The 13,737-nt window shown below is 46.7% G+C and overlaps 1 protein-coding gene across 1 annotated transcript in view; it reads left to right on the forward strand.

Moving 5' to 3' along the window:
* LOC115124841 (gamma-aminobutyric acid receptor subunit beta-2-like) overlaps window positions 1–13,737 on the forward strand; it is a 120,630-nt gene that overhangs the window by 86,146 nt on the left and 20,747 nt on the right. Inside the window, exon 5 of the mRNA XM_065019940.1 lies at window positions 2,899–2,981. Within this exon, the coding sequence (XP_064876012.1) occupies window positions 2,899–2,981 (83 nt within the window). The remainder of the gene's footprint in view (window positions 1–2,898; window positions 2,982–13,737) is intronic.

The following is a 13,737-nucleotide window of genomic DNA, read 5'->3' on the forward strand; positions in this document are numbered from 1 at the left end:
GTGGCTGAAGGGCTGGGTGGCTGAAAGGCTGGGTGGCTGGGTGGCTGAAGGGCTGGGTGGCTGAAGGGCTGAAAGGCTGGGTGGCTGAAGGGCTGAAGGGCTGGGTGGCTGAAGGGCTGGGTGGCTGAAGGGCTGGGTGGCTGAAGGGCTGAAGGGCTGGGTGGCTGGGTGGCTGAAGGGCTGGGTGGACCCTTTGGCAAGTACCAGGCATAGCATGGTGAGTTAGTGATAGCCACGGCAGGCAGAGAGAGGGGTAAACTAGGACATCCATCCATAGGACTCCTCTGATAATACTCCGGGGCACTTTGGTTCCTCTCGCTCTGCCTTCCTCCCTCCCTGCCTTCCTCCCTGCCTCCCTCCCCCTCCCTCCCTGCCTCTCTCCCTGCCTCTCTCCCTGCCTTCCTGCCTCCCTGCCTCCCTCCCTTCCTCCCTGCCTCCCTTCCTCCCTGCCTCCCTCCCTGCCTTCCTGCCTCCCTGCCTCCCTCCCTTCCTCCCTGCATCCCTTCCTCCCTGCCTCCCTCCCTGCCTTCCTGCCTCCCTCCCTACCTTCCTCCCTCCCTACCTTCCTCCCTGCCTCCCTGCCTCCCTCCCTCCCTGCCTCCCTCCCTGCCTGCTCACTGGCTTGTTACATAATAGAGAACAATGACAATGGAGGGAGGGAAGGGAGGGAGGGAGGCAGAGAGGGAGGCAGGCAGGAAGGCAGGGAGAATGTTGAATGTTTCTATGTCTGAAAAATGTAATTCCCCAAACTTGTCTTCAGTGAGACCCAAGGGACCTGAGTGCCTGGGTATTTTTTGCAAATATTTCAAACGAACTTGTGCTGTTTAATTATGAAACACATGTCCACTCTTCTAGATCAGTTTGTACTTATGGTGGAATGGAAAACAATGATTTGTTGTCAGATTTAGGTTACAATCACCTATTTCAGGTCACTAAAAGTATGTACAAAATAAAGTTATTTTACAACCAGTATACATCCTGACCATAACGTCACAAACAACGTCATAATGACAACCAGCATACAACCTGACCATAACGTCACAAACAACGTCATAATGACAACCAGTATACAACCTGACCATAACGTCACAAACAACGTCATAATGACAACCAGTATACAACCTGACCATAACGTCACAAACAACGTCATAATGACAACCAGTATACAATTTGACCATAACGTCACAAACGTCATAATCACAACCAGTATACAACCTGACCATAACGTCACAAATAACATCATAATGACAACCAGTATACAACCTGGCCATAACGTCTTAATGACAACCAGCATACAACCTGAAGATAACATCACAAACAACATCATAATGACAACCAGCATACAACCTGGTCATAGCGTCTTAATGACAACCCGTATAGAACCTGACCATAATGTCACAAACAACATCATAATGACAACCAGCATACAACCTGACCATAACGTCACAAACAACGGTATAATTACTTTTTGCCTGTTGGGGAAAAGTCAAAGATTCTACAAATCATTGATCTCTACTCAACCATTGTTCATTTGGAAATGATTACTTGCCAAAGGGTGTTCCTGATCCTATCATATTTGATATCAATCACAATGTTATTCTTCCATGAAGACTATGAGAGTAGTGTTGTCTATCTTTTACTGGACACAATCACCAGCTGCATGTGACACACACACACCCGCCCTAAATTTAGCAAATCTGACCATAATTCTATCCTCCTGATTCATGCTTACAAGCAAAAACTAAAGTAGGAAGTACCGGTGATTCGCTACACTACAGGACTGTTTTGCTAGCACAGACTGGAATATGTTCTGGGATTCATCCAATTGCATTCAGGAGTATACCACCTCAGTCATCGGCTTCATCAATAAGTGCATCGACAACGTCATCCCCACAGTGACCGTACGTACATATCCCAACCAGAAGCCATGGATTACAGGCAACATCCGCATTGAGCTAAAGGCTAGAGCTGCCGCTTTCAAGGACTGGGACACTAATCCGGATGCTTATAAGAAATCCCGTTATGCCCTCAGACGAACCATCAAACAAGCAAAGCATCAATACCGGATTAAGATTGAATCCTACTACACCGGCTTTGATGCTCGTCGGATGTGGCGGGGCTTAAACTATTACGGACTACAAAGGGAAATCCAGACACGAGCTGCCCAGTGACGCGAGCCTACCAGACGAGCTAAATGCCTTTTATGCTCATTTCGAGGCAAGCAACACTGAAGCATGCACGAGAGCCCCGGCTGTTCTGGATGACTGTGTGATAACGTTCTCGGTAGCCGATGTGAGCAAGACATTTAAACAAGTCAACATTCACAAAGCCGTGGGGCTAGATGGATTACCAGGACGTGTACTCAAAGCATGCGCGGACCAACTGGCAAGTGTCTTCACTGACATTTTTAACCTATTCCTGACTGAGTCTATAATACCAGTTTCAAGCAGACCACCATAGTCCTTGTGCCTCCCAAGGAAGCGAAGGTAACCTGCCTAAATTTATACTGCCCTGTAGCACTCGCGTCGGTAGCCAGGAAGTGCTTTGAAAGGCTGGTCATGGCTCACATCAACAGCATCCTCCCGGGTGCACTCCACACTGCCCTTTCCCACCTGACTGAAAAGATTTGGCATGGGTCCCCAGATCCTCAAAATGTTATAGAGAAGCACCATCGAGAGCATCCTGACTGGCTGCATCACCGCCTGGTATGGCAACTGCTCATTGGCTCGCTCCCCCCTCACCTGTAACTATTCCCCTGGACGTTGATGTGAATGGGAATGTGTTCTCAGTCAGTTTATCTGGTAAAATATGGATTGTTGTTGTTTTTTAAAGCTGATATGGAGTCTTCCCTATACCTGAAGTCTAACATTTTTTTCCTGTGTGTGTGGTTGTGTGTAGGATCACAACCACAGCAGCCTGTATGATGGATCTGAGGCGGTATCCTCTGGACGAACAGAACTGCACACTGGAGATCGAGAGCTGTGAGTACCACCTTCACCCCTGGTTGCAGAACACTCCCCTCCCGTGGAGACGTCCAATCTATATAGAACACTTCTATCATAGAAATAGAATTAGTAGGATATTCATTTCTTTGACCTTTTGTAAGCATTATACAACTCGTTGTCATGCCAAACATGTATGGTGAACAGGAAATGAACATGGGACATACAGTATAATGTATACATTATGCAGCAGAGAGAGAAAGATTCTCATTTCATTAAAACCTCACCACCCCCCTTAAAAAACACCAAAATATATCCTGTACTGTATACATGTACCATACTCACCTTTCCCTCTACCACACGATACAAAACAACATCTCAATAACCAAAACCTCGCCATTTCTACAACTGTATATCCAAAACATCTTCCCCAGCTATACAGACACCCCCCCCCAACACACCATATCTCCTGAAACATCTTCCCCAGCTATACAGACAGGCCCCCCAACACACCATATCTCCTGAAACATCTCCACACTTTTTATCATTCTATAGAACTCAAATTCTACCCTAAGGTGCGCAGAGACCATCCCATTAAATAATAGTAAAGAGTCTGTTACCCCCCCACCCTAAGGTGCGCAGAGACCATCCCATTAAATAATAGTAAAGAGTCTGTTACCCCCCCACCCTAAGGGCACAGAGACCATCCCATTAAATAATAGTAAAGAGTCTGTTACCCCCCCACCCTAAGGTGCGCAGAGACCATCCCATTAAATAATAGTAAAGAGTCTGTTATCCCCTCACCCTAAGGGCACAGAGACCATCCCATTAAATAATAGTAAAGAGTCTGTTATCCCCCCACCCTAAGGGCACAGAGACCATCCCATTAAATAATAGTAAAGAGTCTGTTATCCCCTCACCTAAGGGCACAGAGACCATCCCATTAAATAATAGTAAAGAGTCTGTTATCCCCCCACTCTAAGGGCACAGAGACCATCCCATTAAATAATAGTAAAGAGTCTGTTATCCCCTCACCTTTGACCCCGTTCCTCCTCGTTAGCCAAATAGACAACTTTGCCTGAGCACACAGAAAATTCAACAAAACACATTTGGCCTTTTCCATATTTGAATACCTGTACCCATTATAAAACATCCCAACAGTAAAAACCATCCCCAACCTCTCGCACAGACATTCCAACAGAGACATTAATGTCATTAACCTGGTGCACACAGAATACACATGAATCACAGTTTCTCTCATAACACAGAAAGGACCCCCCTGCCCGACTCCTGGTTCAACCCGTGCCAACCAGCTGTTAGTGGCCAAGGCTACATGTAGAACCCTCCCCTGACCTCCATCTAAAAACCCACCATACTCTCCTCCCCACATATCCCCTGCCACTGATGTGCCTTCACTTGTTAGGCTCCTAATGTTCCTCACCTTAATGCAGAGGTTGTAGAAGGCTTTACCTCCCACCCCTTCAAACTCCCCCGGGCTCAGAGTGTGAAAATCTAACAGACCCCCTTGCCAGTCCCCAGTCTCTGCCGTCAGCTGCAGTGGCAGAAATATTGGTGGCCCCTCCCCCTTTGGCCGCTCAAACACCCTCCTTACCGGCTCAGACAGTGCCTCCTGGACCCTCCTTACCGGCTCAGACAGGGCCTCCTGGACCTCCTCCAGGAATCTCTCCAGCAGCCTAAGAGACGTTATTCCTGTTTGTTGTGCCAGGACTTCTGGGGTTTTCCACCCCTCCTCTCCCAACAGTCGCTGGTCATCCAGCCTTAGTAAGCCCACTGCCATAAGTTGCCTCTGCAGGGTGGCCGACTGAACCGATCTCAAAGGGATGGCTGGGTTGTGGAAGATAGGCTCCTCCCACACCCACAGCCCAGGCTCCACACCCCTTCTCATATGGGACTTAGCAGCTGCCAGGCCCTCAGCACTCCAGAGTAAAAATCAGAGAGACCTGCTGTACTCAGCCTCTACAGCTTCACGAGGAACAGCTGCCGGTCCAACCCTAATCCGCCAGCTCTCCTCAGCAGTGTGCATGCTGGTTCCCTCCAGCCAACATCAGTATAGTACAGCAGTCTCTGCACCGTCTTTAGTCGGAAAGCAGCCACCCTGCTCTCCAGTTCCACCAGGCCCTGTGCTTCTTCGTGGAGGGTCATGTACAACACTGCCGCCCTCAGCCAGTGATGGCCCAACCAGAAAAAGTCCACCAGCTTGCGTTGCAGGTCTGCGAGTGGGGGGGTTGAGGACAGCCAGTTTATGCCACTGGGAAGATGTCACCAGGTTGTTGATTATCAGCCCCCTCCCGCTATATGTCACTTGGGACAGGATCCACCTCCACCTGGCCAGTCTTGACAACACTGCCTGTGACAGCCCCTCCCAGTTCTTCCTGACCCACCTCTCTGAGCCCAGATACACCCCCAACATTATAAGCCCTTCACAACCCCACTGCAAGCCCCCTGGAAGCAGAGGAGGGGCCCTATCCCTCCATGCCCCACATTTGCTCTTGCCCCAGTTTACCTTAGCTGATGAAGCTCCCTCGTACACCTTCAGACTAGTCTCTGTGCCTGCATATCCTTACCATCCCTGACCATCTCAGAAACGTCATCTGCACACGCTGACACAGCTATGCCTGTCAACACACCCATGCCTGTCCAGCACACTGCCGTCTCCTGCGTAGCAGGCCCAAAAAAGGTTCAATGGCTAATGTAGATAACTACCCCGATAGAGGGCAGCCTTGTCTAATGCCCAGTCTCACCCAGACTGGCCTACTGAGCCCCCCTCCCACCTTGACCATACATGACGCCCCAGCATACAACATCTTCACACAGGTCAAAAATCTTTCCCCCAAACACAGACATCACATTAAACAGATACTCATGGTCCACTCTATTAAATGCCTTCTCCTGATCTAAAGAGACCAGTGTAAAGTTCACATTAGAACCTATCGACAAGTCCAACATGTCCCTGATTAAGAAGTTGTCCGTGATTGAGCGTCCCGGTAAACAATATGTTTGGTCCTTATGTACTATTGAATCCAGATGGGACTTCAGTCTGTTAGAGAGGACCTTGGCAAATGTCTTGTAGTCCACACAGAGTAATGCCACAGGCCTCCAGTTCTTAAGTTCACACAAGTCCCCTTTTTTGGGCAGGAGAGTCAGAGCCGCCCGACGGCAGCTCATCGGCAAATCTCCTACCCCGACACATTCACGCAACACACTAAATAAGTCTAGTCCAATTATCCCCCAGAATTTTTTATAAAACTCCACTGGGAGCCCAGCGACCCCTGGTGCGCGACCGGGGGACATCTGGGTTACAGCCTCTGCCAGTTCAATGGACAACAGAGGAATGTCAATTTCAGAGAACTTAGGGAGTTCTGCGAACAAGACCTGAGCACACATAGGATCACACAGTTCTGCCATATACAACTCAGTACAAAACTCCACAGTTCGCTCCCGCATCTCCCCACCACAGAGGTCACCCGCCCATCAGACAGCCGTAGACAATGCATACCCTTGGCTTCACCAATGCATACCCTTGGCTTCAAACCAAAGAAGAAGGAGCTGAGAGCATCCATCTCCTTGCGCATGGAGAACCTAGCTCTTACAAGTGCTCTCTTTGCTTTAACCTGGAAAAAACTTCCCAGGTCCCTAAATAATTCAGCTAAATTAGCCTGGAGGCCTACATTCCCTTGCCCCACCATCTCTACCTCCATCTCACTAATACTATGCTCTAGTTCCCCCAATACTCTCCTAGCCTCTGAGGGTGAGAGAGCTGTATACTGTTGAAAGAAAAGCCGAATTTGGACTTTCCCCACATCCCACCATTGACTCAGAGACTCATACTCCTCTCTTCGCTGCAATGGATTTTACGAAAGACAGAAATGGGGAAGATCCTCATTCAGGGTCAGTGGGAGTGTTAAGGGACGTCATTAATCAGTTTGACCTAGTGGATGTTTGGAGAACTAAACATCCCAACAGAAGACAGAAATAATGGGTGAAGGTTGTGGGGCTAGGGTGAGTGCAGCCCAACTTGATCATTCTTACATGTCCAGGAATCAGAGCAATAGGCTGCTGGGAACTACCATTCTCCCAGTGGGGTTTTTGGAACACCACATAATCATGGCTCGGCTGTCTATTTCAGCAGGGCCTCGGCAGGCATCCTATTGGAAGTTCAATGTAAAGCTCTTACAAGATGTCACGTCTTGCTCAGGTTTACCACAGTGCCCGAAAGAAACTCTACATCTAAATAGTGTCTGAAGGTAGACCCTTACTCACTGTTGTGATCCACTTCCTCAACCTAAAGCGTTTCCTGGGTGAGAGGACACCATGCCCCTCATTTCTCATAGCATGTTGTACTGATCTTACAAACTTTCTAGGATCAGAAAAAAAATCCTCAAGATGAACTTTTTTCCCCTTGGTCTCATTCAGGAACCTTGTCAGTTCCCTCAACGTGTACTTTGACCCCTCTGCTCAGCTCCGGACCCATTGAAGAGGAGTCTGGAAAAAAACCTCCTCATCATCCTCTTCCTCAGATTCACTTTCCTCCTCATATCCATCTCCCATCCTGACCACCTGCCCTTCCTCTCTTGTTAGCCCCTCCCCCCAGCACAAGGCAAAGGTTCCATGGTGCCTTTGCCCACCCCAGCCTCCCCCTCCCAGCCTCCCAGCCCCCCTCCCACCTCCTTTCTTTCCGCTTAACACCCTCCTCCTCCCCCTCAGTCTCTTACACTTCCCCACTACACTCTCCTCATCCACTAGCATAACCTGACTAGATCCATCCTCATCTACAACACCCTCCTCCTCCCCCTCAGTCTCTTACACTTCCCCACTACACTCTCCTCATCCACTAGCATAACCTGACTAGATCCATCCTCATCTACAACACCCTCCTCCTCCCCCTCAGTCTCTTACACTTCCCCACTACACTCTCCTCATCCACTAGCATAACCTGACTAGATCCATCCTCATCTACAACACCCTCCTCCTCCCCCCTCAGTCTCTTACACTTCCCCACTACACTCTCCTCATCCACTAGCATAACCTGACTAGATCCATCCTCATCTACAACACCCTCCTCCTCCCCCCTCAGTCTCTTACACTTCCCCACTACACTCTCCTCATCCACTAGCATAACCTGACTAGATCCATCCTCATCTACAACACCCCTCCTCCTCCCCCTCAGTCTCTTACACTTCCCCACTACACTCTCCTCATCCACTAGCATAACCTGACTAGATCCATCCTCATCTACAACACCCTCTTCCTCCCCCCTCAGTCTCTTACACTTCCCCACTACACTCTCCTCATCCACTAGCATAACCTGACTAGATCCATCCTCATCTACAACACCCTACATAGTATGACTAGGCCCAGCCTCCTCTACACCACCCTCCATAGCCTGACTAGGCCCAGCCTCATCTACACCACCCTCCATAGCATGACTAGGCCCAGCCTCATCTACCCCACCATCTCTAGCCTGACTAGGCCCAGGCTCATCTATCCCTCATCCATAACCTGACTAGGCCCAGCCTCATCTATACCACCCTCCATAGCATGACTAGGCCCAGCCTCCTCTACACCACCCTCCATAGCCTGACTAGGCCCAGCCTCATCTACACCACCCTCCATAGCATGACTAGGCCCAGCCTCATCTACCCCACCATCTCTAGCCTGACTAGGCCCAGGCTCATCTATCCCTCATCCATAACCTGACTAGGCCCAGCCTCATCTATACCACCCTCCATAGCATGACTAGGCCCAGCCTCATCTATCCCTCATCCATAACCTGACTAGGCCCAGCCTCATCTATACCACCCTCCATAGCCTGACTAGGCCCAGCCTATACCATCTACGATCTACTCTCTACTATCTACTATCTACTATATACCATCTACTCTCTACCATCTACTATATACCATCTACGATCTACTCTCTACCATCTACTATCTACTATATACCATCTACTATCTACTATATAATATCTACTCTCTACCATCTACTATCTACCATCTACCATTTACTATCTACCATCTACCTTCTATTATTTACTATATACCATATACTATCTACTATATACCATCTACTATCTACTATATAATATCTACTCTCTACCATCTACTATCTACCATCTACCATTTACTATCTACCATCTACCTTCTATTATTTACTATATACCATCTACTATCTACTATATACCATCTACTATCTACTATATACCATCTACTATCTACTATATACCATCTACTCTCTACCATCTACCTTCTACTATTTACTATATACCATATACTATCTACCATCTATTATATACCATCTACTATCTACTATATACCATCTACTCTCTACCATCTACCTTCTACTATTTACTATATACCATCTACTATCTACCATCTATTATATACCATCTACTATCTACTATATACCATCTACTATCTACTATATACCATCTACTCTCTACCATCTACTATATACCATCTACGATCTACTCTCTACCATCTACTATCTACCATCTACTATCTACCATCTACTATATACCATCTACCATCTACTATATACCATCTACTATCTACTATATACCATCTACTATATACCATCTACCATCTACTATATACCATCTACTATCTACTATATACCATCTACTATATACCATCTACCATCTACTCTCTACCATCTACTATATACCATCTACGATCTACTATCTACCATCTACCATCTACTATATACCATCTACTATATACCATCTACCATCTACTATATACCATCTACCATCTACTATATACCATCTACTATCTACCATCTACTATCTACCATCTACCATCTACTATATACCATCTACTCTCTACCATCTACCTTCTACTATTTACTATATACCATATACTATCTACCATCTATTATATACCATCTACTATCTACTCTCTACCATCTACCTTTTATTATTTACTATATACCATCTACTCTCTACCATCTACCTTCTATTATTTACTATATACCATCTACTATCTACTATATACCATCTACTATCTACCATCTACTATATACCATCTACTATATACCATCTACCATATACTATATACCATCTACTATCTACTATATAATATCTACTCTCTACCATCTACTATCTACCATCTACCATCTACTATATACCATCTACTATATTCCATCTCCTATATACCATCTACCATCTACTATATACCATCTACTCTCTACCATCTACTATCTACCATCTACACTCTACTATCTACCATCTACGATATACCATCTACGATATACCATCTGCCATGTACTATATACCATCTACTATCTACCATCTACTATATACCATCTGCTATTTACTATATACCATCTACTATCTACCATCTACCATCTACTATATACCATCTACTATATACCATCTACTATCTACTATATACCATCTACTATCTACTATATACCACCTATTTCTATCTCTCTATCTCAAAATCAAATCCAATTTTAGTTGTCACATACACATGGTTAGCAGATGTTAATGCGAGTGTAGCGAAATGCTTGTGCTTCTAGTTCTGACAATGCAGTAATAACCAACGAGTAATCTAACCTAACAATTTCACAACAGCTACCATATACACACAAGTGTAAAGGGATGAAGAATATGTACATAAAGGAATATGAATGAGTGATGGTACAGAACGGCATAGGCAAGATGCAGTAGATGGTGTTGAGTACAGTATATACATATGAGATGAGTAATGTAGGGTATGAAAACATTATATTAAGTGGCATTGTTTAAAGTGGCTAGTGATACATGTACTACATAAAGATGGCAAGATGCAGTAGGTGGTATAGAGTACAGTATATACATATGAGATGAGTAATGTAGGGTATGTAAACATTATATTAAGTGGCATTGTTTAAAGGGGCTAGTGATACATATTTTACATGTTGGCGGCAGCCACTCAATGTTAGTGGTGGCTGTTTAACAGTTTGATGGCCTTGAGATAGAAGCTGTTTTTCAGTCTCTCGGTCTCTGGTTTGATGCACCTGTACTGACCTCGCCTTCTGAATGATAGCGGGGTGAACAGGCAGTGGCTCGGGTGGTTGTTGTCCTTGATGATCTTTTTGGCCTTCCTGTGACATCGGGTGGTGTAGGTGTCTTGGAGGGCAGGTAGTTTGCCCCCGGTGATGCGTTGTGCAGACCTCACTACCCTCTGGAGAGCCTTACGGTTGTGGGCAGAGCAGCTGCCATACCAGGCGGTGATACAGCCCGACAGGATGCTCTCGATTGTGCATCTGTAAAAGTTTGTGAGTGCTTTTGGTGACAAGCCAAATTTCTTCAGCCTCCTGAGGCTGCTCCTTCTTCACCACGCTGTCTGTGTGGGTGGACCATTTCAGTTTGTCCGTGATGTGTACGCCGAGGAACTTAACATTTCTACCCTCTCCACTACTGTCCCGTCGATGTGGATAGGGGGTGCTCTCTCTGCTGTTTCCTGAAGTCCACGATCATCTCCTTTGTTTTGTTGACGTTGAGTGTTAGGTTATTTTCCTGACACCACACTCCGAGGGCCCTCACCTCCTCCCTGTAGGTCATCTCGTCGTTGTTGGTAATCAAGCCTACCACTGTAGTGTCGTCTGCAAACTTGATGATTGAGTTGGAGGCGTGCATGGCCACGCCGTCATGGGTGAACAGGGAGTACAGGAGAGGGCTCAGAACGCACCCTTGTGAGGCCGCAGTGTTGAGGATCAGCAGGGTGGAGATGTTGTTACCTACCCTCACCACCTGGGGGCGGCCCTTCAGGAACTCCAGTACCCAGTTGCACAGGGCGGGGTCGAGACCCAGGGTCTCGAGCTTGATGACGAGCTTGGAGGGTACTATGGTGTTAAATGCTGAGCTGTAGTCGATGAATAGCAATCTCACATAGGTATTCCTCTTGTCCAGATGGGTTAGGGCCGTGTGCAGTGTGGTTGCGATTGCGTCGTCTGTGGACCTATTTGGAATGATCCTTGACGAGTCTCTCAAAGCACTTCATGATGACGGAAGTGAGTGCTACGGGGCGATAGTCGTTTAGCTCAGTTACCTTAGCTTTCTTGGTAACTGGAACAATGGTGGCCCTCTTGAAGCATGTGGGAACAGCAGACTGGGATAAGGATTGATTGAATATGTCCGTAAACACACCAGCCAGCTGGTCTGCGCATGCTCTGAGGACGCGGCTGGGGATGCCGCCTGGGCCTGCAGCCTTGCGAGGGTTAACACGTTTAAATGCACTGTATTGTCCTCAAAGCGAGCAAAGAAGATGTTTTGTCTGTCTGGGAGCAAGACATCCTGGTCCGCGACGGGGCTGGTTTTCTTTTTGTAATCCGTGATTGACTGTAGACCCTGCCACATACCTCTTGTGTCTGAGCCGTTGATTTGCGACTCTACTTTGTCTCTATACTGACGCTTAGCTTGTTTGATTGCCTTGCGGAGGGAATAGCTACACTTTGTATTCGGTCATGTTTCCGGTCACCTTGCCCTGGTTAAAAGCAGTGGTTTGTGCTTTCAGTTTCGGGCGAATGCTGACATCAATCCACTGGTTTGGGAATGATTTAATAGTTGCTGTGGGTACGACATCGCCAATGCACTTGCCAATGCACCCTCTGTCTATCTCTCTGTCTCTCTATCTATCTTTCTGTCTTTCTCTCTCTGTCTCTGTCTCTGTCTCTGTATCTATCTCTGTCTCTCTGTCTCTGTATCTCTATCTCTCTGTCTCTCTCTCTCTCTGTCTCTCTGTCTCTCTTTCTGTCTCTCTATTTCTCTTTCTCTCCACTATTTCTTTCTCCCTTTCCTGATCTCTCTCTCTCTCTCCTACACAGTCCTCTATTTCCTCATCTGTCTCTGTACCACTCTCCCTCTTTAAATCTCTCTCTCATCTCTTTTCCTTGCCCTGCTCTTCCACCCTCTTTTTTCTACCAGCCTTTGTATATATCTCTCGCATACTTTTTTCTCTCTCTTTCTCACACACACACGGCTTACACACACACAGGGCTTGAGTGTAGTTTTGATCAGCAGACAGTAACAGCCCAGTATCTGCTTTTCTAGTTCTGGTTTTAATGTGTGAATCACTCTGTGCCAGAGCATGCTATTACATTCACACTAATGAGCCACAGAGAACTCTCACTTCTCTTGATAAACTTGATGCATTTTTAAACAGACATAACTCTCAGAACTACAGATCCCAGACATAACTCTCAGACCAACAGAACCCAGACTTAACTCTCAGAACTACAGATCCCAGACATAACTCTCAGAACTACAGATCCCAGACATAACTCTCAGACCAACAGAACCCAGACGTAACTCTCAGAACTACAGATCCCAGACATAACTCTCAGAACTACAGAACCCAGACATAGCTCTCAGAACTACAGATCCCAGACATAACTCTCAGACCAACAGAACCCAGACTTAACTCTCAGAACTACAGATCCCAGACATAACTCTCAGAACTACAGATCCCAGACATAACTCTCAGACCAACAGAACCCAGACGTAACTCTCAGAACTACAGATCCCAGACATAACTCTCAGAACTACAGAACCCAGACTTAACTCTCAGAACTACAGATCCCATGGTAGATGATAGTACTGTCTGGCTGGTTACAGATCTCATCATGGTTGGTGATAGTACTGTCTGGCTGGCTACAGATCTCATCATGGTAGATGATAGTACTGTCTGGCTGGCTACAGATCTCATCATGGTTGGTGATAGTACTGTCTGGCTGGCTACAGATCTCATCATGGTAGATGATAGTACTGGCTGGCTGGCTACAGATCCCATGG

This window comes from Oncorhynchus nerka, linkage group LG6 (assembly GCF_034236695.1).
Source record: "Oncorhynchus nerka isolate Pitt River linkage group LG6, Oner_Uvic_2.0, whole genome shotgun sequence".
NCBI lineage: Eukaryota > Metazoa > Chordata > Actinopteri > Salmoniformes > Salmonidae > Oncorhynchus > Oncorhynchus nerka.